The sequence below is a fragment of the Pithys albifrons genome, chromosome 20 (assembly GCF_047495875.1).
Source record: "Pithys albifrons albifrons isolate INPA30051 chromosome 20, PitAlb_v1, whole genome shotgun sequence".
Classification (NCBI taxonomy): domain Eukaryota; kingdom Metazoa; phylum Chordata; class Aves; order Passeriformes; family Thamnophilidae; genus Pithys; species Pithys albifrons.
In genome coordinates, this window is record NC_092477.1 from 8,954,107 (window position 1) to 8,981,435 (window position 27,329).

Below are 27,329 nucleotides of genomic sequence, written 5' to 3' on the forward strand. Positions count from 1 at the left end.
AGATAAAGTGGGGTTTTAACAAATCTAGAGCCAAGGGTTGCTCATGTTCCTTTTCCTCCCCCACATCTGCTTTCTTGTACTGTGGATTCCCTCTCTGAATGGGTCTGGGTGGCTACCAGGATGCACTTGGTACAGTGTGGAACTAGGAAGTGACATGATAAATGGAAATGAGGGGTGTCAGCAGACCAGCACCTGAACAGCTTGCCTGATGCCCACTGGTACTGCATCAGACCCAAACCAACACCCCTTTTTTCCTACTTCGATGCATCAGTCACTCCAGCAACTCCTCCATCACCACTGCCCTGGAATTCAAAGGTCAAGGAGCACCACTGAAAACAGGATCCATGCACACAACAGGCTGGGCACACCTGCACTTGCAGAAGACAGTGGCCCAGCTCAGCAGGTACAGGGACTCCAACCCAGCGCTGCCAGTGGCGTGCCTCGCCTTCCAGATCTGGGCAAGGGCTGTGAGGAGTTAATACCACCCCTGCTGCTAAATGGAACCACCAGGGCTTATCCAGCTTACCTCCATTTACCAGAGATAAGCACAACCCCCCCAGGCTGGGGATCCCTGCAGCCTCTCCCCCAGCCCAGCTGCCTCCTCCACAGCAGAAGGCAGAGGACCAGCAGCCCAAGGCCGTGCCAGGCTGTGCCCTCAGCCGTGCCCTGCTGCAGGCATGTACCTTTCCTGTCGGTCTCTGTGGCGTGCACTAACAGGATGTCTCCAGATCCACCACGGACATCAGGCCCATCATCTCCCTGCAAAGGGAACACAGACACGTCAGGCACGGCCCAAGGTCCCCTCGGCCTGGTTTGAACATCGGTGGGGTTCAAGCTCAGCAACAACTGGCAGTGTACACAATGTTCCTGGCACTGCTTGCAGTGCAAGCTGGGACATGGTCCTCGGTGCTGGGTTAATCCAGGAATTTGAATACATCATTTGGTGTCCCAGTGAGGAGCTGGGCTGATCCCTGCTCGGAGTCTCTGACTCCTTAAGGCCAGGCTGTGAAGCTCAGTGAAAGCTGAACCGTCTGTTCACAGAAGAATGAACAGAAATGCCCTCAAGTCCTCCCAGAAGACCTTTAACAGAGCAGCAGTGCTGCGTGAACTGTCCCACAGTGCAGGATCACGTACCACAGTGGCTGTGGGCTGGGAGCTCATGCATTCAACTGGCATGTTGCTGGAACATCAAAACCTAGCAAGTTAATTCCCTAATCTGGAACTATTTGGCCAGAGGTCACCTGAAGCAATCCAGCGACTAGGAACCTTGCTAATTGCTTGACCCCTGCCTTACCACTCTCTAAAGCACATCTTTCTCCTAACTACTGCATTTCACAACTCAAAATAAGCAAAACTGATCCCTCACTCAGCCAGTAGTTCCCACACTGCAGGAAGCAGCTGGCAGTGACAGTTCTATACTGTTTCAAACATGCAGAGCATAAACAAAAGAAAGAAGAAGGACATAAAGACACAGATCTACTAGTCCCAAATGCTCCAAAATCACTGATTTTTAAATGTTCTTTAAAGAAAAGAATCCAGCAGAGGAGAAGGATTGTCACTTTAATATGCAAAACAGTGAAAAACCCATGGATTAGAGCCATGGAGCAGCTATGTCTAAGATGTGAATTTTTCAGGTGACCCTCTGGTAAGACTCATGAAATACTACTTAAAGAATGAGTAATAGCTTTTCACTCTCTCCTGCACATCTCAGCTGACCAAAGAACACTCCTTAAGTGCCAGTAAATGATACATTCCCTCTGTTTTCCAGACTAGCCCCCTGACAGTCTGAAAGCTTCAAAAGCCTGTATGTTCCCTCCAGCTGCATGTCAAAGACAGCGTGGCTCAAGAGCACAGTGAGCAAAGCTGGCTGGGAGTGCACCCAAGGCTAGACACAAAGCTATTTCTCAAATACAAAACAATTCCTTTGGCTGCTTTTCCACATCAGTAACATAATGTCCTGCTCATCCACCTGCTGAACCTGCTGTCAGACTGAAAGGCCAACACCATCAACCCACACCTGGATTTATTGTGCTCAGGCTCTCAGGTGATTCATTCCAGACTGTCGCAGGATGAGGAGGTGGGAAGGGGCAGACTGGGAAAAGGGCACAAGATGTGCTGGTTTTTAGGGAGACATCTCACCTTTTGTTTTTAACACCTTTTGTTAAAACCTCATTCATTGCTGATGCTCCCTGCCTGTGCCAGCATCTCATACTTCAAAAACAGCCTGCATGCACATCCCAGTTCTGCTGCAACCTGATTTTTAACATCAAATAAAAGGTGAAGCCTTGCCTGTGCACACAGAGAATCAGATTTCAACACAGCATAAACCAAAGAGTACAAAAGCAAACCCTGAATGCACCTACCTCTTGCTTCAGTGTTAATCTAGACATGATTTCACTGTGGTCAATAAGGGACAGCTCATCTACCTCTTCCTCCAACTGTGACGATTCCAAAGTATCTGGTGACTGTGGTTGCCTGTGAAAAAAAGAGGGAAGTAACCTTCATTAAATGACAGTAAGTACACAGACACTGTGGAGGTAAACCCTCTGCAAACAAGCCCAAATGTCTGGCTCTAATTCTGTTGCTTTGTGCATCTCTTGAAACAAAGAAAGATGAACCTTTAGGACCTGGACACTTGTCTGTCTGCATTTCTGGCAGGGTTTTACTATGCCCTGCATAAGTACACACTTCCATGTCTCCTTAATCCACCAAATTTTTAGTGCACACAAGTCTAAGCCCTTCCTCAAATGTATAGAGACTGAGCCTACTCTACACATACATCTCTTAGTCAGTTCATGACCCATTGTGCTGAGACAAGGGAAGATGACAGGCTCCTGTTCTGCAGGAAGACAGAGCAGAAAGTTCTGACCATTTTTTCAGTGTACATTCCCAGGTGTACTTCTAAAAGGGTAATGTACTTCTACTCTCAAAGGCTGGTACTCTTGTGCATGGACACGTGCTCTCTCTGCCTGTATTCCTAAAAAATATATATATATATTTATGTTCTTCATAGCTTTCCCCACACATGGGCCAAAATCCCATGCACCAGTCAGTACTTTGAGCTGATAGAGAGCTTTGCAGAGCACTCTTGTGCTGCCTCCTTCACTGCAGGGATTAAAACCCTCAAACCAACTGCAGGGTAATGGGGGAGGGAAGTTGACTGTCACACACAAATCAACTCTGTTCTCTATTTTTGCTTTAGAAATGCAATTGCAGAGCAATCTTGAGCAGCAGGGAAGCACTCACTCCACTCCTCCTGAAGCCCATCTGTTACAGCTTGCACCTCTTCATTTACATAGGCAAATGATAGCTAAGAGCATTAGAAGGGATATAAAGCCTCCTGCTCTGGGGCCTCAGCCAGCCTCTAACTAGCAGGGTTAGGAAGAAATTTCCCTCTGGAAGACAATTGCAAACAGCAATCCAGGCTCTGTTCACACATTTTCCTGGAAGCAGGAGGGAGCAGCCAGTGTCAATGACTGCACTGCCAATGAGATGGACTGAGGATGGCTCACATGGGCTGCATTAACCCCCACGGGCTCCCTGAGCTCAGCAGGGAAATCTTGCCAGGATCCTCCTTGTCCAGCAGGATCTACCACTCACTGGCTGTCCAAAAATGTGGCTTAGGAGTTCAGAGCACACAGAGAGGTTGAGGGCAGAACAGGCGGCTCCAAGGACAGTTTGGCAGAGGGTGTTGGTGGGACTCTGTACACTCTGAGGCTGGAAGCAGAAGCACCAAGGGAGCCAGGCTCACCTCTCAGCACCATCTTTGCCCTCCTTTCCCATGGCACTGCTGTTCACAGGGGAGTCTTTGGAGTGGCCATCTTTGACAGAGGGAGATTCCTGCCAAGAGAAAGAAGTTTTTCATTATTACATGGGATCCTTGGGCCCAGCGAGCCTTGCATTTGCAGTCTGCCTGCCTCTAAATGGCCCTTTACTGTAAATTCCTACAGAGCAGTTAAAGATTGATGCAAGTTAATGCCAAATGCCAGGAAAACACAGAAGTTAATCAGACAGGAAATTTGGGACCATCTCTGGAGACTAGTGTAATTAGTACTGTTTGCTTTTATCATTGTGAAATGATGCTGAAAGTTACAACACAAGTCAGCTGTTGTCTCAGATTTTAACCCTCTCATGACTTTTATTTTTCCTCCAGCCATTAGTTGAAGTACCCTTGCCTCCTGCTTTAATCCAAATGAACAGAGCCAACTCTAAGCTGTCCAGTTTCAGTTCCCCTCCTGATCAGAGCCCCCCTGCCTAAGGGGGTGGATGCTCACTGGTTCCTACCTCCCTTCTCTCCCAAGAGGTTTCACAATGATGCACCGTTTCCACTCCACAACTCAGGGCTGTGGAAATGAGGCTAATGCAAAAAAGCAGAACCAGCTGAACCCACGGCTTGGAACAGCAGGTAGAGAGCTCAGAGCAAAGATATAGCATTTCAAATTGGCTGTTTAGTAAGGAGACAAATAGCTATGAACAGCAAATGGGAAGATTAATCGGAGTTCAGAATTATTTAACATCATGCAGAGTGAAACTTGGAAATTCAAGCCAGTGAACAGAAAGGACTGAAACCACCTACACACTACCCACTCAGTATGGAAACACCCTGGTGGGTTTAGGTTTTGTGGTGTCTGCAGGATTTTTCCACACTGTATCTGTAAAGCTCTTTGCTTCAAAGTTGAGAACCCGCTTGCAACTGCTCAAGAGGTTGGGCCTGCCTAGATGTGTCTCCTGAAGGGAAGTGATGGGAGCACTATCTCTTGGCATATTTAACACCAGCATGGATAAAGGTCTCGGAGACATCCTGCAGGAGATGTGCCTCACAAGATGAGGGCAGGCAAAAGGATCACCATGGACCTCTGCTGCTGTTTCCTATGACCCAACAGGAAGATGGGACCTCCCTGGAATGGAGAACGCCCTGGCTCCTCTAGGAAATATCTAAGATATGAGGCTCAAGTAAAAGAAGATAAAGCAAAATCAATCACTTATTTTTTTATGAAAACAGTGAAGGAAGAAAAATTTTTAGAGCACAAGGCTTTCTGTATTAAAATAGGGAAGGCAAAGCAGTTAAAAGAAAAGACATGGCCCCAGGATGGCACTGGTGAGGGTGCAGCTTTCTGGAAGGGAACCTCAGGCAAGCAGCTCCAAACAGACAGTGAAGCGCAAAGGAAAGAGCACGGCAGCAAAAGCCGTCCCTGCCTCCTGCCGGGGCTCACTGAAAGCATCTCCTGCTGTCCACCCACACCTGCAGCCAGGAGTGGGCAAGCAGAGGGATGGCCACAAGGCAGCCAGGGCAGCAGGATGGACACAGGAGCTGCAGGGTGTGCAGAAGAGGCTGGTGCCAAGCGTGTCAGCCGCGGCGTGAGCTCAGCATGCACCAGGCAGCCCCTTCCCGGTGTCCGGCACTCTCCGTGTACTTACTCCTTCAGAGCCAGGGAGTTCCCCGTTGCTCTGGCCAGAGGAATACAGATTGACATATTCACCCTCACCAGCCTCCTCACTGGCGTTTTCACTCTGAGGGAGACAGGATGAAAGGAAATACGTGATGGTGCTCCCCCCCCAGCAACACTTCATGTCACTGAGAGAAGGTGCCCATGGGCTGGGGGCAGGACTGCCCTCGGCAGCTGCTGTCACATCACCGGGAACCGCTCTCTGTCTCCACAGCCAACACTGGCCACTGAGGCTGTACCATCCCAGGGGTCATTATTTTCTGGTTCTGGAAGACTATCCCAAGGGCCCTGAGCTGCAGGAGGACAGCAGAAGGCACTGCTGTGGAAGAGCTGTGGACTCTGTGTGAGGCTGCCAAGGTGCGGATTGCAGGGTGCCAGAAGCGGAGCGTTCAGAGCTGGACACATGAGTGCCTGTCCTACCCACACTGCAGTCCTGTCACTGAATGCAGTACAGCCCTGCAGCCCTGAGGGGATCAAAGGTATCCTCCAAACTATGCTACAAGACCCATCAAGCCAGAATAAACCAAACTTGAGGGCTTCTGGGAGATAACAAGGACCCAGCGTGAGGATGATGCAAAGCAAGGTCACGTCCAAAGAGTGAAATCCTGCATGTTGACTCATAATCAGTGACCCTCCTCCAAACCTGGTGAACAGGCAGCACTAGCATGCCCTGTGCTGACAGCTCTAATCCCATCAACTCTCTGCTTCGCAGCAGACGAAAGAGGAACTGTCTTGGAAATGAAGTGTTTAAAAAAGGAGCTGTAATGGACAAACCTGCTCAGTGATCTGCAAACTGACCTGGGACTTCAAACTAGCAGTGTGGGAACAGGGTTAGCCTAACTTCACCAACACGTGATACCTGCCACCAAGGGCACAGCTGGAGCTACCAGGAACTGGGAAGAGCAGGAACCTGGAGAGAACAACAGGTTTATGCATGGGAGAGAGAGCTGGACTGCACCCACTGCTCCTGGGGCTCTCCAGGGACTTAAGAGGGAGCAGGGCAGCAACTGCAGGATGGAAACTGTTGCAAGGAGCCTGTGTTTAGAAACTATCGACCTCACAAAATGCTCCCTTACCTTCTTCATCTTTGTATGACAATTGCAGGAAGCTTCAGCAACTTCTCCTCTCCCCTTCACCAGCATTTGACATTTTGTGTTTCCTACCCATGTGTTAATGCTTTCTCAAACCTGCTGAGGTTGTTCATTTTTTTCTAGCCACCATTTTGGTATGAAATTTCCTCTCTGCAATTCACACACGCATTTGGAAACCAGACTGGACCACACTTAGCATGTATTAATACAAGAGACATTTTCTTTAAAAAAACCAAACAAATAAAGGCAGCCTTGTGATAAGGTGCATTATTATCTCTTTGGATAGTCTCACCGAAGGCGTCTGGAGAGAATCAGTGAGAGAGGTTTCAGAAGGAAGGCAGACAGGAGCATTCCCGTTAAAGCTGCTCTCCTGAGAAGAGGAGTTTGGCACATCCACAGTGCTGGGTGACTGGCTGGCTGCGGCGGGCACCGCCAGGTCGGGGCTCGGAGATGGATGCACGGGCGGAAAAGGCGGAGTGGAGCAGGAAGAGGAGGTAGAAGAGAGGAAAGGAGGTATGGAGACTTGGTTGTGAGGCACAAAGTCCTGGGAGTAGGACCTAAACACAGACTTGTACTGCAGGATGCAGAGATGTACAACACAAAAACAAGGAAGGTGGGGAAAGGAAAGAGACAGACAAAAGAAAAAGTAATTAGATCGGCAGCAGCGTAGCAGTGACAGCACATGGCATTTCTGACACAGGCAGCACTCCTGTACCATCCACACACCACAGCAGGAATTGCTACCTGGGAGACATCAGCCAGTTTCTTATGGAGAGGCATGTGCTGGCACAAACAGCAGCTCACGGTGCGTCTCACAGTGGGCAGCAAGGTCTGACCTGCAGGTATCCAGCCTCTGCTAGGCAGGAGAAGGTCTGGATATTTCACTACTAATGCAGTGATCCTGAAAATCACCTGAGTGCAGGAAAGGATGCGAAGGCATACAGAAACCAGGACCCTGAGCATGCTGGAACTATCTAGATAGAGAAAAGTACTCCAAGTGCTTACTGCTTTTCTGGGATTTTCCACAGGATCCAAATTTAAGAGGCTGTTTGCTCCAGCCCTGTAATTTAGCAGCTACTGTGTCAAGTCTGTTCCAGAACACACAGCTCCCAGGGAGGAGTGGCTGGATACTGCCTTCAAAGTTACACTGAAGGATAAAGGGAGATTATGCTGCTACTCCTTCCCATTCGAGAAAAACAGGGAGCAAAAATGGTAATTGCCCTCAGGAGCAATGAATTCCTTATCAAACCAATCCTTTAATGCAGTGCCTCGAAGACTCAGCTGAAGAGATGAAAAGAGATCATCTGCGTAAAGCTTTATTTCACTATCTCTCCTAATCATCAGATTACTGTTCAGATAATATTAAACAGGGTGCAGTGGGAATATATTGTGCCAAGAAAAACAAGAGCAACCCTCTGTCTTTTAACATCTGGTGCTAGTAAGATTTGCCATCAGGGTAAGTCCAAAACAAAGCTGAAAACCATCATTAAAAAAAAAAAAGACAATAACGCTAAATCTGCTGAAGAGGAGTTTATTCTAAAACCTACAGAGCTCAACCAGTAGTGAGATCTGTGTCAAAGTCAAAGTGGACTGAAGGGAGAAGCACATCATCCAAAAAAACCCACGCTGAAACAAAGCTGTGACACTGCTCTGTTGAGAGATCTGCTGCAGAAGGATGGTGCAGGACAGAGCTCTCAAGCAGCACAGACACAGCTTGCTCAAACCAGGCTGAAAAGGGACACCACTCTGATGTAAAAAGAAGGGGAAACAAAGGCAGGAATAGGAGAATTCAGGCAACATTTTCTCAGGAATGCTGAGCAGGTTAAGCAAAGCTTAGTCCATCACCTGAGCCACAGCAGCACCCACCTCAGCAGTGGCATTTTTGTTTCTACCCAGTAAAGATATGAGCTTAAAAATCTAAACTGAGAACGTCCTCGGGCCAGAAGCCTGGTTGAAAAAGCTTTTCCACTACAAAGGAAAGGAAATGTAAAGGTCAATGGTTAGACTTTACCTTCCAGCACCTTAATCCTTAAGGGGCTGCCCTCCGCTGTGCCTGGAGTCCGGCAGGGCTCTGGGTGTATTCTCAGGGCCCAAAACAAATTGCAGGCCATAATACAGAGGAGGGGAGGGGGATGCTTTGGAAAGAGAGCTTAAAAGACTACTGAAAAGTAATTAAAATGCAAATCCCCACCACATGCCTGTGGCTAAAAGGAGACTGTCTCTAGGACAGGCTTCTCTCTCTTCCTGCCCGTTTCTTTCCGGATGAGCAGCACTGGCTCCAGGGACACTGTCAGCTTTTGGAGTTGCCTCAGTAACAATGACAAGTCTAATCTCTGTATTTACTTTCTGCCTGGATAAATGCTCTACATTTATTCATTTTCACTTGCATGGCACAAACCACTAAAGCCCTCGTAAGACGCCAGGCTCATGACATCATCTTGGCTCAGCAGATTCATTCTGCCTGCCTGGTATTTTATGATCTCACCAGCACTGATATGCCAACTATCACCCCAAGCCCCAGCCTAGACTCCAAACCACTGCTGCAATGGCTGAGGAAGGCACTCAGAAAACTGCTGTCCTGAGAACAAGATGCTCTGGTCCTGTAAAGGAAATAATTAGCTCCAAGAGAAGCTGTGTGCCAGGTCCCCTAGAGCTGGGCTTCCTGCACCCACAGGACACAGGCGGCACATGCTGTCCTTTGCTTTGAAGATGATGGACACCTTCCACACAGCACTTCCAACAGCTTTTGTCCCTGACCTGCCAAACCCAAAGGAAAAGCCAGGCTTTTTCAAAGCAGCAGTGGAGCTCATGCAGGGCCAGAGTGAAAAGGAAATGACTGTCCTCAGCCAAGTCACTCTGGGACAGGCAGAGCTGTGCGTGAGGCGCTGGCAGGGTTAGCTCAGGGCACACTCTGGTACCCTGCCTGCAGCCTGGCCAGCAGCTCAGGGAGATGAGTTACTGCTTAACATTGGCACAGATTCTGTCTTGTGGAGTTTCACAGACATTAATCCCAATTCAAAGGCAATTTAGACCTAAATATAGCATAACATTGCATAAATTTTACAAGTTTAAATGCAGATATGTTAGGATTGACAATCACCATATAATTCATCTCTCTTCAGCCTCATCCATACATCAGAACAACATCTTGGCATGAGAGATGTTAAAAAAACCAGTTTAAGGCTCAGGTACCCAATAAAATGCATTAATCTTCATTATGTGATCCGTGAACAATCATTTAAGGTTGCAGACAGGCTCTCAGCATGCTGTTAACAAAGGGAACAGTGCAGAGAAGCTTTGGAGCACTGGCATTAATTAGTCAAGACTGCTCTCCACTTCCAATCTTGTTGTAAAGTTGCATCTTGTAGAGAGTGAGCCAGGGAGCCCCCTCCTTCCTCTGGAGCCTGCAAGCAGCTCTGGAATTCCAGCTATGCAGCCGTGCTGGGACAAGAGCCAAGACTGAAGCATACTTTTAAAGGGGGGAAAAAAACCACCCTGCAGTGGAGATGATGTCCATATGGCACCCATTCCTCTGCTCCCCAGCCTGACCCAGCCCAGCCAGCAGCTGCAACAGGAATTGCAGCAATGGCTTCAATGGGATTTGGGTGTTGTACATCTCTCCGAAGCCCTGTCATTGTCCAAGAGACATACTCTTCTGGGGAGGGGACAGTCCATTCAACACAACTGTCACAAAGAAACAAGTCATCCTCTAGTCCTCCCCATAAGAAGCAACAGTTTATCTTGGAAACAATTCAGTGCTTCTTTTAATCTGTTTCTTGGAGGTTTCCTGCAGGGTCAGTAAGGCCTCGGTTATGGCTGTACAGACACAACCTCCTTCTCCATGGCTTTAAGGGAAGTATTTCAAAATAATCTCTGGGAAGCTGGAAAACAGGGTGCAACAGGAATCTTTGGGAAAGGGTGCTTTCCTCTCCCCAAGCTCTGTCCATGCTGCCAGCTCCCACCACAGGACCAGAGGATGGTCTCCCAGCATGAGGGATCCTGACCTATGACAGCAAACAGCCAAGACAGGGAGAAGGGAGAAGGGAGAGATCCCTCTGCTCTCACCACTAAAGTGGTTTATAAAAAGACCTATTTGTCACTTGGGAAGGACTTCCACAAAGCATGCTTTGAGCTGGGAGCAGTCTGTCTCCTGGGAGCAGCAGGAAGCGAACGTGCCTGGCCCTGAACATTCACCACACACCGTGACACACAGAGCTCTCCCAGACACGGCATCTTTCAACCTTTTCAATTTGCTGCCTTTGATTTTTTGCAACAGTGAATATTTTAGAACAGCTTTCCATCATTAGCAGCCCTGTTACAGGATGTCCCAAAGGTCACCGACATTCTGGCTGTTTATTTGGATTAGATGGCAGGAGATAAGCACTCTAATAGGAAACTTTTTTCAAGAGTGGTGCTTCTCCACACTCAGTAGGCATGGCTGACCACAGCTAACAGGGAAACAGGGATATATATGCAGGGAGTTACAAGTCTCCATCCTAAATCCAAAGCTGAATTCAATTATATGGCTGACAGAGCATCTGCAGCATCAGCAGACACAGCCTTTACCTTTTAAGCACAGCCTTCTCAGTTACCCTGTGGACTTCTGCCAAATTAATCTGCCATCCTGCCAGACACTCCCAGATCAGGTAGAGCATCAGACTTCCAAAACATGAACCTATCAGAGGAAAGGATCAATCTTTTAGATCTCTTCTGCTAATGCTATTAAGATAATGGGCCATGTGCCAGAACTGGATGCCCAAATTCTAACAGTACAGAACTATGTTCACAAAATACTGGGTGTTGCACCAAGTCGTTACACCCTAAGAATATAATTGCACAGACAACTACTGGAAAAGACTTCCTATCTCATGACACAATGCTGGGCTTCCAGGTACTTTTGCTAATGAGGAAGGAAATGCTCCTGCAATGAATGGCTGGAAACACAAGCTGCCAACAGAATGGCTTCAAGCACTGCCACAGGAAAGGCAGCAACTCCTCGGGCTGGAATGTTTCTCAGCAAAGCCTCTGACCCAGCTGCACAACTGACCTCCTTGGTTTTAAGCAATAGTTTGCCCAGCAGATGGATGGGTGGATGGGGTTTGCTGTGTTTCCTGGTTTCTGCACAAGAAAACACAAACCCCAAACTTCTCCTTAAGGGACACAGATTCCTGTACAACTTTGCAACAAAATAAAAAAGGGGGTGGCAGGGGAAGAAAACATTTATAAGATTTATTAACCATGCTGTCACACATCTCTCCTTTGAAACTATCAGAAGAATTCAATCTGATTGCACCAACAGCATCAACTCTTCTTCAGCTTGCAGACAATACCACCACGTCTAGGAAGCAGATCTTGAAAAGGCAGAGCCAGTCACACAAAACCCATGGTGTGTGTGGCCTAGGAAGTCAACATGGGACTGTTTAGAGAGACCTACATAGAGACCTGTAGTGCTCCAACTGCAAGGAAAATGTACAAACCACTAGAGGAAGTGGCTTTCAGAAGCAGGATTCAGTGGTGCCAGCAGCACTATTAATACCAGCACTATTAATACCAGCAGCCAGGCCAGCCGTGGGCAGTGGAAATGAACACAAACGCAGAAGGAATGCTAAACAGGAAAGGCAAAACAATACCCAGGACTCAGCAGCTGGTTAAATGGATGCAAATCTTTTCTTTCCCCTTTCCCTCAGCTCCAAATTAAGGAGCCAAAAGCTTAGGACAGAAATGAACAAACGCACTATGATTTCCCAGCCCCTGGTTTGACTGAGGCTCCCAGCAGATGAATGAAACAGCTCAGGCTCTGCTGAGGGCCAGCACCTGGCATGTGCTACAGCCTGGAATTGTGCTACAGGAACGGGAGCAAGGCAGGGAAAACATGGGAAGCACATGTCTGCATTGTGCACGCCTTTAACCACTTATCTGCCCCCCCTTTTCCTGAACATACGTTAGCACACACACAAGAAAGAGAAACAGTTGCTGTGAATTTTCTGAGAGCTTGCTCAGTTTGTTCAAGAGTGGTGGGAACAAGTGAGAACAGAAGCACTGAACTGGAGCTTTCCTAAGGAAATCACTTGCGCCTTCTGCTGGAATCTGACAGCCAATTGGTTTCTGGAAAAGTACTGGAAATGTTTCTTAATTAAAAAGAAAACATAAGAAAAAACATTTTCAGAGAGGTGAGTTGTTTCTCTGTAGTGGAGGATGCAGCCAAATTTCCACTAATGGCACTTACATGCCTCAGAGATACAACAGTTCTTTGTTCAGTGAGCAAAAGCTTCCACAAGACTTTCTGCAGCCTTTGGTGGAAAATCCATGGATAGACAGCAGTAGAGCTTGTCACTGGATGATTTCCTCTATCAGTGCAGAGCTCTCCAGCTGCCAGGAAGCATCAAGATTTCAAGATCTGATTCCTGCCACTCAGATACCTGTCCACCCATCTCCAGACAAACAGCACAAGGAGTTACTAAACCAAGGGGCAGTAGCTCTGTGTTCACATGAAGAAGGGAAGGAAGTGATCAGATAGAAATAGACTGCCAACAGTCACTAAGGCGGGTGCTTATTGCATATCCCCCTTCCTACTGTTCAGTACTTCCAAAAGAGGTGGGAATACCTAGAATGACCCTTGACAGTACAATTCAGTTGTCTCCCAGTGTGGCATTTAACACCTTAGCAGTGCATGGGATGGGGAACAGGATGCTGCAGTTCCTTAGGATATCAACCCACACCACCAGCACAGCCCCTGCTGGCACAGCGGCCAGACACGAATCAGGCTCCGTTAAAAACAGCTCAACTTGCCAAACCTATGAGGTTTGATCCAGTTGCTCAAGATCTGTTTCTATCCAGTAAAAGCCATTACCTCTGACACAATTTCCTGCAAGGGAGGGAAAAGCTCCCTTAGTGGGCTCCCAGGGCAGGGGTGGCAGCTGGGCTGCTGCAGCCTCTGCAGTGCTGATGGGAGGGAAAGGAGTCGGGGCTCTAGAAAACAAATTCATGCATGAAAAATCAGAAGATGCTCTGCACAACTTCGTATCTTCTTTTTTTTTTTTTTTTGCTTCAAAACATTGTCTGAAAACAGCCATTTTAAGCCCTGTAAATCAGAAGTAAGGCACTAATCCTTCACCTGAGCACAAAGCTAACAGGATAACAGGCAGAACGTGGGGCAGGCTTGGCTTTTCTGCTGCTGGCACATGAAGAGATGGATACAGGGCCAGCTCTTCCCTCTGGGATTGACTCCTGCTGTCCATCCCAGGCCAGTCTCCAGGGAAGGAAAGAAGCACAGGGCATTTTCTGAAAATTGGCTACGCTTGGCAAAGCTGCAGGGCATTGCTTGTCCTGGGTCAATGGACAACCATATCAGTTCAGACTTCCTGGTATTGATCCAAGGAGGTTTTTGCTTCCTGTACAGAAAGGACAACAATTCCTATGTAGGAGATACATAATTTCAAAAGATCTGGTAGTCACCACTGATATCTGGGTACACAAGAGACCAGCTCCTCAGCTGGCTGTCTGGGAGGTGTGCTCCCCTTAGCACTGACTCTCTTGCTGGGGCTGCAGGGAAGGTCATGCTTATTTTTACCAGGTTTATTGTTCAGCACAGCACTCACTTGAGTGGTTTTTTTCTAGGGAGAGAGAAAAAATGAAGACATGAAAATATGAGGAGCAGAACAAGGTATTTAAAGTATCACTGGTGGAGGCTGTGGCATCCCTTGAGGGAAACCATACAGTCCTGGGAGCAAATTGCAGGAGGGGCCCTGATCCTTCTCAGTGCTCCTGGAGGGTGTCACCCTGGGAAGGATCCAAACCTTCCCAGCTGTTTCACATCCCTGTCTCATTAGGGACAAGGGAAATGGGATAAGCCATGGTTATGGTATTACATGGGTCAGCTATGATGCATGTAAGGACATTGGTATTTTGCAGCTCAAAGAGACACTGTCATAGTGAAAATCTAATTTTCCTGTGAAAAAATAGACCAGCTAGAGACATGAGCAACTATGAGATTATCCTAATTTAAGGCACTAATGGAAAAATCACCCTTTTTAATTCAGCTTATTTCCTTTGTGCATTTGACAGTGCACTGTCTCATTGTTCTCTTGTTCCTCATCCTCCAGCCATTCATTTTTCCCTCACCAAATCCGTGTAAAAATGAGTAAGGATTTTTTAATGAAGTTTTAACATTTCACCAAGTAATGTATTTACAACAATGTAGTCCAAAGTAAGATGAGAACGGGTCAGAGCAACTTAATAGGTAGTAACCATTTAATCCAACAAAGATGCTTTTTTAAATCAAAGTGCCCACATATTTTTAGAGCATCATACAATGGTATTTACAGCTTCTCAACTAAAATAAAAATAGTCAAGTGCTTTTACTTTGTCTTACAGTTTCATGGTTTGCTTGCAAGGACCACTATCAAATCAGAGAGCTGCACAATTCAGGACTTTTACTTCAAATTTTAGAACTGTTTATCACAAATCTCTGCAAGCACCAACCTTTCCACCCCTCAGCCTTTTCATCTGTGCAGCAAAGCTATGATACTGCTCTCTCTGCAAGTGGAAGCCAAAAGCTTGAATTCATGGCTTGTGAAGTAGCACTACTTGTAAAGCACTTGAATAGTTTCTGCTCCTTCGGACCAGTGATTATCACTAATTTTTAAAGAATGAGTAAGTGTTGAAATGGGAAGATAACAGTGGCACAGTGGGAGGATACTGTTTTCAAACATTTAATATTGAACTAATTGAACACCTCTGAATTTTCTCAAGTCTTGTCTGATAATTTCTTCTCCAGAAGAAGTCTAATTTACTAAACATCCAGGTCACTGTTAAAAAATAGTCTATTCTCAGTTGTCATCACATGGCAATCAGAGCATAACCACATAGTTTTACATGCAAATGAGTCCCACATTGATGAGCTGGAGGAATCCCATGGTTTGGTTTAATGTCATTATATTAATGCTTTGCTATTACTATCATTTAATTTAAGCAGCTGATCACAGATTTAAGCAATGCTTTTAATATTATTCTTATTTTTATTTAAATCATTCCCAGCTCTTCTTGATGTTCTCTCTTCTGGCTGCTCCCAAGTGCTGTAAGAGAGAAAATCCGTCTCATCCATCACCTAATCATACAAGCAAACTGAGCTTGTTTGGGACCATAGAGACGTGAAGAGAAGCAGACGGGCAAATATGAGATGAAAAATCTGGCAGAGGCCATTTTCTAGGAAAAAAAAAAATCAAGGAGCTGCAGGCGCTGTTCCATATGTTTGACTAAATCCACGTATTTCAGGGATGGTATCTTGTTATTTCTCCAAAGGCCAGGCTCGCATGGCAGCCTTTAATCGACTCATCCACATGGCTGGAATTATGCAATGGAACAAAAAGACTTTGCAGCTCCAACGTGCAGCCTGGGGAGTGTGTGGGTCACAGAGTGTGTCTGGGCACACACTCAGCTCTCCTCACCCAAAATGTCAACACGGACACGTACAGAAAGTAGTGAAAGCCACACCTCCCCTGGGCTTCATTTAGGAAGATTCACACACCATTTTTCCCACCTGGCTGGAAAAACACGAGTCCAAAAGCCCCCAAAGAACACTCCCCTTGACCAAGCCCTGAATTTATCAGCAATAGGAGAACACACACGTGTGACAGAGCGCAGGGAACTCACCGAGTGCACAGGGAAGGAGCTGTGCCGGCTCAGAAAGGAGTTAGAGACTGACATAGTGAGGCCCTGAGTGGCAGCGCAGTCCTCGGGGGTGAAGGGCACTTTAGTTTGCTGGACACAGTAGGAGACAGAAGAGAAAGAAGAGGCAGCATAGGAGGCCTGCTGAGGAGTGGGGAGAAAGCAAGAAGACACAAGACACAGAGAAAGAGAGCACAGAAAAGGCGATGAATAAAGGATAAGAAACTCCAACTGTAAAACAAGGCATATAATGCCTGGCTAAACAAACAGCTATTCACGCAGTTCAGCAGAGCCAGGAACACCAATATGCCTTTCTTGAGCTCAAGAGGCACAGCAAAAATCACAGTTCAAATCTTCTTTGTTTCACAAATCCCTTAAAAACCAACTCCTGCCTCCCCCTTGCAGCTCACCCCTGGACATCTGCTGTGGGCAGAGGCTGTTCCTACTGCCCTTTTCTCCCCGTGGCGTGGGGGACACATGTCCAAAGAAGGAACTGGCTCTTGCTTCTGGCTGCTAAGCAGCTGACTCTTGCAGACTCCTGTTTTCGTGGCAACCTGCAGATTGGGAGCTTGGCCATGGGCCCTCACTGGTACTGCTGGGATATGAGTAACAACGACATCCTGCCATTTCTCAGTTCAATCCAAAATTATGCACCAATATTACACTGTAGTCAACAAATCCTGTTAAGGAATTTCTCCTGAATTCCACTACAGTAAAGGAGTCTGAAGGAGGCTTAGGTATATCCAGGCTTTTTCAGCCCTGACTTGTTGAATATAAAGTACATTTCATAAATAAGACCTGAAGCTCACAAGACAGGACTTTCTCATTATTTTATGGAGGAGTCCATCCAGCAAGACTTGCTACTGCTGGAGCAGCTGATGCCCATTTGAGATTTGGTGTTTCAGAAACTCTCAGGCAGCAGGAGCAGAGGAACAAGAGTCTGGTGGCTTTTACAGTGATTGTTGAATAAGCCACTGCCTGCTTGCACCTCTTCCCCTACAGAGAGGTGAAGGGTGGGAGGCTGCACTTGAACAAACCTGTGCTTCAGGGGAACTGCAAGCAACACCTTGATGGTATCAGCTTGCAAAAAGGCAAGCATGGCCAGCAGGTAAAGCAGTGACATCTTGGCTGCCCAGATAATGACTGAAGAGCAGCAAAGAAATGCTTTGCTTCAGCTGACAAATTCAGAACAGGAGCAGGATTTCCCTTCTGCACAATGGCTGCAGTCAGTCTGTGCTTTACATCATGGCTGTGCAGCCCAAACCACCACTGGAAACCATCCCCTAGAGTGCAGCCAACCTAGAGTACAAGTGACAGTGCAAGAGTCACACTGAGACTCTGGAGAACTGCCTGATCCTCCATAGAGAAGTCCTGTAGACTCTTCAGTGTCCCTGCAAAGCAGTTGGGACACCAGTGTTTAAGGTCTTGTCTCCACAACAAATTAATACACAATACTCAGTTCAGCTCAGCCAGAAATGTCACTTTATGTTTTTAGGATTCCTACCTGCCTCACAGGATGGAGTTATGCAAATCCCAAAATTGGCGTGCTTGGGTTGCTTTTCCCACTTAATTAAAAAGTAACACCCCAGGACAGTCAAACTTTAGCACAGATAACATGAAGAAACACTGCAACAGTCCCCCTCATGATGGTAAGACCATGGCTCTGCTCCCACATTTCCTCCCATTTTCTTAATACCAATTTAACTGAACTACATCAGCACAAAAGAATTTATTTTTCTTTAAATAGAGCAAATCAGATCATTGATATGAACAAAATAGGTTGGAGTGGGGGGGGAAAAAAAGAGAGGAAAGGAAAACTGTTAAAAAGAAATAGGACAAAATCCCAGCTCCACTAAGGTCAGAAACAAACTGCTGCTGCCATCACTGAGGCCAGGATTTCATCCCCCACATGGAAAATGGCACTTTCTGTGCTGCTAAACCCACCACCCACACATGTGGATGTGCCTTTCTGTGCTGGCAGTTTGGGGGACCAGCAGAACACTGAGAAACAGGTAAAATCCTGGATCACACAAGGGGACCAATGCAGAGAAAACATGCACGAGCTGAGTAATGGCAACACCAAAGGTCTGTGGCTCTGGCAAAGACAAGCCATACAAGCAGTTATTATGTTTAAATAGTTATTGTATTACTGGCATCTTTGACAACAGTTTCGAAACAGCACTGGGAACAACAGTGCAGCAATCTCTTGAAAACTGTGCTGCTCAGTGTGTCAGAATCTTCAAAGCAGTTGTGGTTACACAAGCCTGCAGTCTGGCACAGATTCAGCCCTGCCATGTGGAGGACTAATGCTCCATTTCTAGGGCATTTTAGGACCTTCAGAGCTTGTAGGGAACGGTCTGAACGTGGGGTTAGAAAGGAGCAAAAAAGAACATGATGCAAAATGCCTAAAAACTTGTTCACAAGCTGACAAGGAGCATGATGTGGTAACACCAGTGAGACATCCTCCCACCACCACAGCCTGTCAGAATCAGGAGCAGGGAGAACAGAGCTGTTCCTGGGAATGTGGTGTCCCTGTCTGGGGCACCACAGGTGTCACTCACCAGCTGCCGCTGCTTCGGAGGGAGAGCAGGAGGAGGTGCCAGGTCTTGAGAGGCGTCTAAGCTGATAAAGGAGTCATTGATCCCATAGACTTCCCTGAGGTACTTGTTCTTCTTCTGGTAGATGTGCTCGTTCTGAGGGGTCTGGTAGAACATGGACGGCTGTGGCTCTGAGTAGTCCTCCACAAACTGCATGTAGGCCGTCACTGCAATGCAAAGAAAGGTCACACTTGCTGCTCCTGGTTTGCCACCTCCTGCAACAAGCAGGCAGGGTGCTTATTTCAGAATAAAATAAGAAAAGGGTCATGCCACTGTCACCTGGACTTTGCTGCAGGCTGGGAGCAGCAGGGCTGTTCCCAAGGAACTCACAGAGCTGCCATCCACCTTGGAGGAAAGGATCTGAACATCCCATCCTGAGAGCCAGTGCACCACAAACACCATCCCAGGCCACAAACACATCTGACAATACTTGAAGGAATCACTGAGATCTCCAAACAGCAACTTGAGAAGTCTGATTTATGGTTGCTCAGCCCAAATGCTCATGTAATCCATGAAAATTCTGAGAAGATTCCTCAACAGTCAAAAAAAACCTGCCAGAATAATGTCAATCTGCTTTTTAGGAGGCACAAATCATCTTGTATGAAGCTGCAACCTTGACAATAAATCTAAAATATTCTGTGTCTATAATAAGTCTGCTATCTGTAGTCAGCAAAATTTCTAGGACAAGGAGGCAACAGTGTCTCTCCATTCTGGAAAGCTGATAAAACTGTTATCAGAGAACACCTACCTGTGAGACTGGATGTACCTCTCCCTCAGCTATTTAAATGCCACTGCCAATGCTGGTACAACACACTTACCTTCCAAAAGCACCACTGACTGTGCCTTTCTTCCCCCTTAGCTCAAATCCAACAGCCTTTGCTCCCATTCCTTTTTAAAGCAACTTATCATCTCCAGTTTGCAAACCCAACTGATTCAAAAGCTTTTGTGAGATGTGGTTCAATAGAAATATTAAATGGGATCTAATCTCACTTAGAGGAATTTTCCTCTTCTACAACAGCCTTCCAAAATCTATTAAAAACCCCCACACAGGTCAGCCTATGCAGCTCTGGCAGAGGATATACCTGCTGCAGTATTTCAGTGCTGCAGGGGAGAATGTCAACCAGTGTCATAGAAAGACTACTACAAACTCTTCTCAATTATTAAGGATCTGAAGGGTACTGAATAAATGTAAAGCAAAGAAAGAGCTCTCTTCCATATACCTGAGAAGGGGAGAAACAGATGTATTTAAGTGTCATGGAAAGGACTAACCAAGGCCTTTTTGTAAACAGGCTGTCATGCACAAGACACTGTGATCATTCCTCGCTTCCTCCTGACAAACAAGCAGTTGTCCCTTGTTGTAAATCTGGTCATTTGGTGGCAATTATTCAGTGTCTGCTGGAATTTCAGTTGTACAGCTGAAACGAATGGATGACTTCAGTGAAAGCTATAAATACAGCAAGCACAATGCAGTATTTGCACACAGTGGAGCTGGTTCCCACACTGGCTGCAAGGCAAAGCCCTCTGTTCACCTGCCAACCCAGACCCCCAGGCCAGCCTTTCCAACAGGATGCAGCCCTGCAAATGTGTCAGCAGGAAGGAGTCACTTTGCACCTGTCTGCTGCACCTTTTTTCAGATTTCCTCTAATATTTTAAACTCCATTTAGAACTGGAGCTAACACAGCTGCCCCTTCCCTAAGAGTTACTCCTCAAAAATACAGAGTAAAGGAAAAAAAGGTTGAGGCAATGGGAGCACAGGAAATGGGAGCTGATGAATTTTGATCTGGGCCGGTAGCACCTGCTGTCCCCATCCTGTGACCCCAACACTGTCCTGCCCGTGGACAACCTGTTCGTGTCCTGCAGTGCAGCCAGCTCTGCCAAGGCTGCTGCAATTCTGACCTCCAGTTGCCCCTGCTACCCAAGCCTTGCTCCTCTTCCTCTCCCAGCCACCCTCCTGCTTTCCCCCCACCTCTTCCCAGACCCTTGCTGGTCCAGACCTCTCCTTCTGGCAGGTGTGGCAGCGGTTTCAGGCACACACGTGCTGGGGTGTGTTTGTGCCACTCACCTGCTGGTGCTGGCACTCAGGTTAAAGCCAGGATCAAACTCACTCATGAGTGTGAATTTCATCCTAAGTCCTACCAGTGAAAAGAAGCGTGTTCTGGCAATATTCTTGTATGTGGAATCACAGTGAAGGAGTCTTGGTGTAGAAAACACAGAATTACTAAAATGCTGTTTTCAAGTATCATCCATTCAGTTGATTAAGGTGCTCCTATTAATACCTGTGCCCTGGAAAATGCCTTGATCTCATACAGCAACTTTAGAGGATAAGAATTGAAGAAGGCTTACAAAAGATATTTCTCTAGCAGCAAAAGTGAACTAAGAATTAAGACTCCTTGGAGAAGAGGACAAGAGCTCCAGAGAAAAGATCACATTTTGAGAGCTCATCAGCTGAGCAGGACAAAGGCCAAGAAGGCAGGCCTGGCACTGCTGGCATAATGCAGCAGACACTGCTGAACTCAGATCAACCCTCCATGTGGAGTCACCTACAGAACAGTGCTGCACTGAACATCCAGATCTGGAGCTACCACTGGGGATTGAGAGCTGTGAGCTCCTGGGCTCTGATGCTGGAATGACACCACAGCTCGGAAGTGTTGGTGAAAAAGGGCATCACATTAGACACTTGTGTAAAATTGAATTACTGTAACTCAAGGCAGTGAGCCTGAATGCTGTCGAGAGCCTTAACTCAATCTGCAAGGGAATAATGAAGAGCTCTTTTATCTCAGCTCCTTATGAGGCTAATGCATCCCATTGTCATGGCAGCTCCCATGCCTTGCTTGTTACAACTAGTCCAGGGCAGGTGGGCATGTCTCTGCTTTCTACTTTGTCATCCTTCTTTTTAGGTGAAGTGAAAAACAGTTGGGATGGTGAAATACAATCGTGGCTCAGGAGCAGAGGCTGCAGAGTGCAAATTAAAATGGGTAGCACTGAAATCCTGCCAATTTTGTACATGAGAGTAAGGGAGCAAGACCACTCCTAGACTGCTGTTTGCAAAGGGGCTTCTCTCCCTGCTCTCCACCGTGGTTTTGAACAAGGCAGAAATTTGAAAAGCAGATGGGAAATTACATCACCAGCTCAGCTCAGGCTGCACACCCTGCAGCGACTGTGCAGAGGGAGCGATGGGGCTGCAGCTCCATGGGGAGCAGCTGGGGTGGAGTGACAGCCTCAAGGCAGCACCTCGGGAGAGAGGCAGGCGTGAGAGAGAAACCTCTCCCACCACATGCCCAGCTTATGTCAGCTCTTAACCCAGACAGAAAATATGTGAAATTAAAAAAAAAAACAACCAACATAAAATCTCAGACTGAGGCCAGGAACACCTTCTCAGCAATCTGCTTGCAGTGCCTGGGCTGTCATTTCTGAAGGAGCTAAAGCTGCTCAGGGATTTCCAGCACACACCAGTTCTGCCCATATGGCAGAAGTCACAGGAACTGCTCAGAGCACACTCACTGTGCAATCACTGATGCTGGAACAGGAGAAGACCAGTGGTTGTTGGAGTCTGCAAGGAATTTCCAGAAGGTTATCAGCACCAAGGCACACCTGCAGAAAGGTAAGCACAGATCCCAGGTGGGAGGCTCACTGAAGGCCCAGCCCAACACCTGGTGCTGTGTCACCAGCCAGGCCCTGCACCTGCCAACAGATCTGTGTGCATGGGCAGGAGCCAAAGTAATGGACATTCTTAAGCTATACCACACATCAACTCACTGGAGAAGTTAAGGTCAAATGAGCCAGTCATTGCTGTCACCTCTGGGAGGGGAGCTGTTCTTCACAGAGCCCACATTATCCACTGGCTAAGCCCAGCCTGGGCCCAGTGTGGCACCTGCAGTCAAAGACCAGCTTGCTCACAGGGCACCAGGCTGCATTTTGTTCCCACTGACAGTGAGGGAAGTATGAATAAGTGTCTCACCACTGGTTTCCCTGGTTGTTTGGGATAAGGAGCTTGTTATTTCTGACTCTGGGCTCTAAATGGCAGAAGCTGTTCTGTGCCTGTATCTTGTTCAGCAGGGGCACGATGCTGGTGCTCAAGCAGAAGTCTGGAGTAATTTGCCCTTAGCACAGTAACATGTACTCTCACAGCGCAGTAAAATAACCATAATTCATGCTAGACTAAAAGCCCTATCACTCCTCTGTTTAAATTATACAAAACTCAACTCTTGGAGGTCCCTCTGAGCACAGCTCACAGCAATACACGAGGTTAACTCCTGCAGATTTGCTGTATATTTACCACAAAAAGACCATCAAAGTCTCTGCTGCAACATCTTTGCCAGCTACCAAAAGATGACCCACAACAAAGGGACAACAACCAAGTCCCATCTGTGTGAGCTCTAGATCTCTTTAACACTCCTCCAGATCCCAGGAGTGCTGGGGCTATGGAAGCAGCCCTGCCTCACCTCTGTGATTACACAAGAATATCTACATGTACCAACCTCTGGGCAAAAACGATTCTGGATGTCACCCATACAGCCTGAGCAATGCTTTACTGGTCTTTTAATGCTGAAAATAAAAGTAAAATTAGCAACCATAGATCTGTGGTGTGATACACTGTGCAGTAAAGACAATTTAAAACGAGTTCTCAGTGTCACATGAATGCAAATAGAAAATCTGCAGCAGGTGTTAGCCCCAATACTACTACAAGCTTTGCAGCAAGGATGCTTTATCAAACCATCAGAGTTGACAACACATTAGGTAACAGCTTCTTCCTCTCCTAACAATGTAATCTGATCAATACTCTCAAAACTTCTGATAGTGCCAGATGGCAATTAACTCTAACATCCAAAAAAATTCACATACAAGGCCTTGATATTGAGGTTAAAATCGTGCTTGGGCAGCAACACAGAAGACAGCTTTTACACTTGTTTTTAAGTAACTCCTTGACATCTCATATGATAACAGAAAACAAAGAAATGTGGCTTAGAGAGAAACGGAAACAGGTCAAGTCTCCCCTTCTGCTGTTAATGTGCCTCTTTCCCAAAGTTCACCCAGGAATCTCCTCTCCACTAAAGCTGCCTATGTGCATTTCGCTGTACCCACCCCAGTGTGAGAGCAGTGACACCCACCCCTCCTGACTAACAGGCAGCTCCACAGTGCCCTGACCCTGCAGGAAGGTGCTCTGCATCGCAGCTGGTACCGCCCAGCAGTGTTTTGAACAGCACAAGCCATAACAACCAGCCCTGGCTTTGCCCTGTGCCAGCATTTATTTCCTGTCTGTTGTCTACAGACAAACATCTCAGCTCCTTTTTAGCTGCTTTTAGTATCTTTAACTGCTTGATTAGCAGAGAGAGACAAAAGTGATTTCCTGTGTATGGGGACACAAGATGACCCTCCTTTTCAGGTGGGTCAAGTTTTGTGCTCTGAGTAAAATCCCTGGGGGTTACTACTGTGGACTGGCCACTTAAGGATAATGGAAATGCTTTTAGACAAGGAATATTTTTGAAGACATGACGGGCAGAGTACACTACCCAGACAGAATAGTGACCCTGCTGCACAACACACCAACATCACTGCCACATTATTCATAGAAGCACAGAATCTTAGACTGGTTTGGGTTGAAAAGGACCTTAAAGATCATATAGGTCCACCTCCCTGCCATGGGCAGTGACACCTTCCAGTAGACCAGGTTGCCCCATCCAGCCTGTCCTGGAACAACTGCAGGGATGGGGAGTCCACAACCTCTCTGGGCAAAAATTATTCTCAGTGCAAAGTCTATAAACTGCAGAAAGGAGTCAGAAAGCCCCCTCAGCACTTTGAAATCAACTCTTCTCTTGGGCTGCCAGCCATGCAATGCAATGCTCCTCCATCCAGATCTTGCACACACTCCCTCCTCAAGCAACACACAACTGCAAAGCCGGTCGGTGCCCAGCAAACGTGTGCTGGATCTCCCTGTGTCACCCACAGCCTTCCCTGGCAGGGCAGTGTGGCTGAGTGTTTGGCAAGAGGTATTTTTCAGCCATTAAGGGTATCAGAAGAAGGTTGTGAGCTTGAGTTGTGGTCAGCACTGGTGTGCCAGGAGCCTGGCTGGGGACTGGAGCCTTTGTTTTAGAGGCTGCTTGTTTTAATGATGTGGGAAATTCTCAGGCATCCAAAGGAAATGAGATCCTGCAGCAAAACAGCAGTACTGGACATTGGGTTAATAGTGTTGTCTTGCACAGCTATGTGGGTGACTGTGCTCCAACTGCCAAGTAACTGCTCTGGCAAGGCTTGGTTTTGGACTGAAAACCAGTCCTTTCTCCAAGCTCTTGGAGAGGACCCAATTCTTTTCTGCAGTGGGAAAACATAAAATGGGGAAGGCAAGAAGGAATGAACATAAAACAGGAAAATAGACCAGGAAGATCTGCAAGGTAAAGTGCCTCAAATATTCACATTCAGGTAAACAGAGAAGTAAAATGGTCTCACTACAGTAATGAAGATGCTGTGTGATTCCAGCTCCCCTGCGCCTGGCTTGATCCTGGCTCCAAGAGTCACTCCCTGCCCACCAAAGGATGACATTTCCATTCCATGCCTTTGACACTGACTGATTCTGACACTCAGACACACATAAGCCAGGTCACTACCATTACTTAGTGGCCATCAGAAGCACGACAACTGCAGAGAAAGGGAAAGGGACAAGTAAAACTGAAACACAAAAACCTGCTTACTGTGTTTGTTTTTCTTCTCTGGCAGAGGTGGGGGCTTTTCTGGGTCACTGTTAGAATCTGGAGCAGCAAAGTCAGCAATGAATTCCACTGGTGCTGAAGAGTTCCCTTGCTGGAAAGGCAAAACAGCAGCAAATGGTGTGAAGGGTATTGATGGGACACCCACGGCATTCTGCAGGTCATCCTCGGAGATGTTGTCATACTGGGAAGGGTGTCTCTCGTAGGACACCCTGCAGCCTGAGCTATCAGCAGTCTGTGAGGCTGCACTTCTCCTCTTCTTCTCTGGCAAAGCTGGAGGAGTCTCTGTTGGTGGTGCTGCTCCTGAGAGGCTGCAGAATTCCAGGGGAGGAGAGCTGCCCTGTGGGAGCTGGAAAGCATGTCCATGGAAAGGGGAGCCAGACTCACCCAAGGACTCTGGCAGTGGGCTGAGGATACCTGGCACCTGCTGAGGTACCTGATCAGCGTTGGAGAGGTCCTGCTGCAGGAATTCATAGTCTGGATCATAGTGATCCGATTGATCTGGTTAAATACAGGGGACAGAGAATGATGCATTAGTTTCTTTTACTGTTTAGTCCTTCTCAATTCTGTCCCTCCCGTTCCATCAGTTAATGGATGTCCCCCCCATTAATCAGTTCATTTTAATCAGAGTGGAACTTCCTTGCAGCTGGATCCATCTTTTACACCTTCTGTGACATCTAGACCTTATAAAACTTACAATCAATTCTTTACACTAGCAAACAAACAACAGAAATTCAATAGGTAGATGACTGCAGACATAGTTTATGTTTCATATTTATATTTTTAATTTCTTTCCTAGTGTACAGAAACAGCATTGCTTTAGTCTACAAGCATTGTAATTGCTGCAGACAAGGCTGAAGTCAACAAAACATTCCACTTGAGAGCCGAACTGAATTAGAATACAATCATCTACAACAGCCAGGGCAACACATTCCCTTGGGCTTTTTCCTGCCCGACAGAATAACTCTGCACAGAACTGCCTGCAGCAACTACAAGACAGCAGTTACAAGCATAACCTATTTATCTCTGCATCCCAGCTATGACAGCTCCCAAAGCAGAGGGAAGGGCAGCCCTGGTACCAGCCCTACAGAACTCACCCAGGGTTTCACAGCTTGTGTTGCGGGAGCACTGGCCACTGTCGCGGTCCAGGGACGAGAGCTGCTCGTCAGACTTGCTGAGCTTGCCAATGCTGCTGCAGGGGGAGAGCCGAGGAGATTCCCCCCCATAGGAGTGGCTTCCACCTGACAATCTTCTCTGGGCATAGCAGTCAACATCAAAATCCTTCAGCAAAAAGAACATCAAATCACCATCATTCCTGGAAGCTCGTCAGTAAGCAAGACAGAGTTTGGGGAGCAAATACCTCACAGGAGGGGACAAGGTCAGTGCTGGTGGCCCTTTCCAGATAGACAAGCTCATGGTGAACACAGAAACCCCCAGATTTGGTAAATACTCCACGCCAGGGAGCTATGTGTGTTCTTATTCCATGCATGGCATGCTGTGACCCACGCTGGACTTCATAGACACTGAGAAGATAATGGAGTTCCCCAGTGCTAATGACTCCTTGTCATGACACTGATACCGGGTAACAAGACTACAAGATTTCTCATTAAATACCTGGGGCTTTAGCAAATACTTGGTTGGTGTGGGTGCATGCAAAGGGAACACAACTTTCTGTGACCATGACTACAGTTCTAGTTCACAAATTACCTCAAGTTTATCAACCTGTGAGTGAACCCCTCAACTATTCCCACTCTATCAGAACAACCTTAGTGTGACTGTACAAGTAACTGAAGGATGGCCACAGCTTTATCTGAGTCAGTCAAACGA

The 27,329-nt window shown here is 47.0% G+C and overlaps 1 protein-coding gene across 6 annotated transcripts in view; it reads right to left on the bottom strand.

The window, feature by feature from the left end:
* Positions 1–27,329, bottom strand: part of RAPGEF1 (Rap guanine nucleotide exchange factor 1) — an 86,402-nt gene that overhangs the window by 11,934 nt on the left and 47,139 nt on the right. Inside the window, exons 8-16 of one of the 6 annotated variants that reach the window (XM_071574263.1) lie at positions 26,600–26,783; positions 25,488–26,003; positions 18,766–18,968; positions 16,190–16,345; positions 6,831–7,112; positions 5,419–5,511; positions 3,752–3,840; positions 2,364–2,475; positions 684–759 (exon numbers count right to left, since the gene is read on the bottom strand). In XM_071574263.1, coding sequence (XP_071430364.1) covers positions 684–759; positions 2,364–2,475; positions 3,752–3,840; positions 5,419–5,511; positions 6,831–7,112; positions 16,190–16,345; positions 18,766–18,968; positions 25,488–26,003; positions 26,600–26,783 — 1,711 coding nt within the window. Of the gene's footprint in view, positions 1–683; positions 760–2,363; positions 2,476–3,751; positions 3,841–5,418; positions 5,512–6,830; positions 7,113–16,189; positions 16,349–18,765; positions 18,969–25,487; positions 26,004–26,599; positions 26,784–27,329 lie in introns of all 6 variants that reach the window. The other 5 variants (XM_071574262.1, XM_071574265.1, XM_071574264.1 and 2 more) reach the window with 5 other exon arrangements.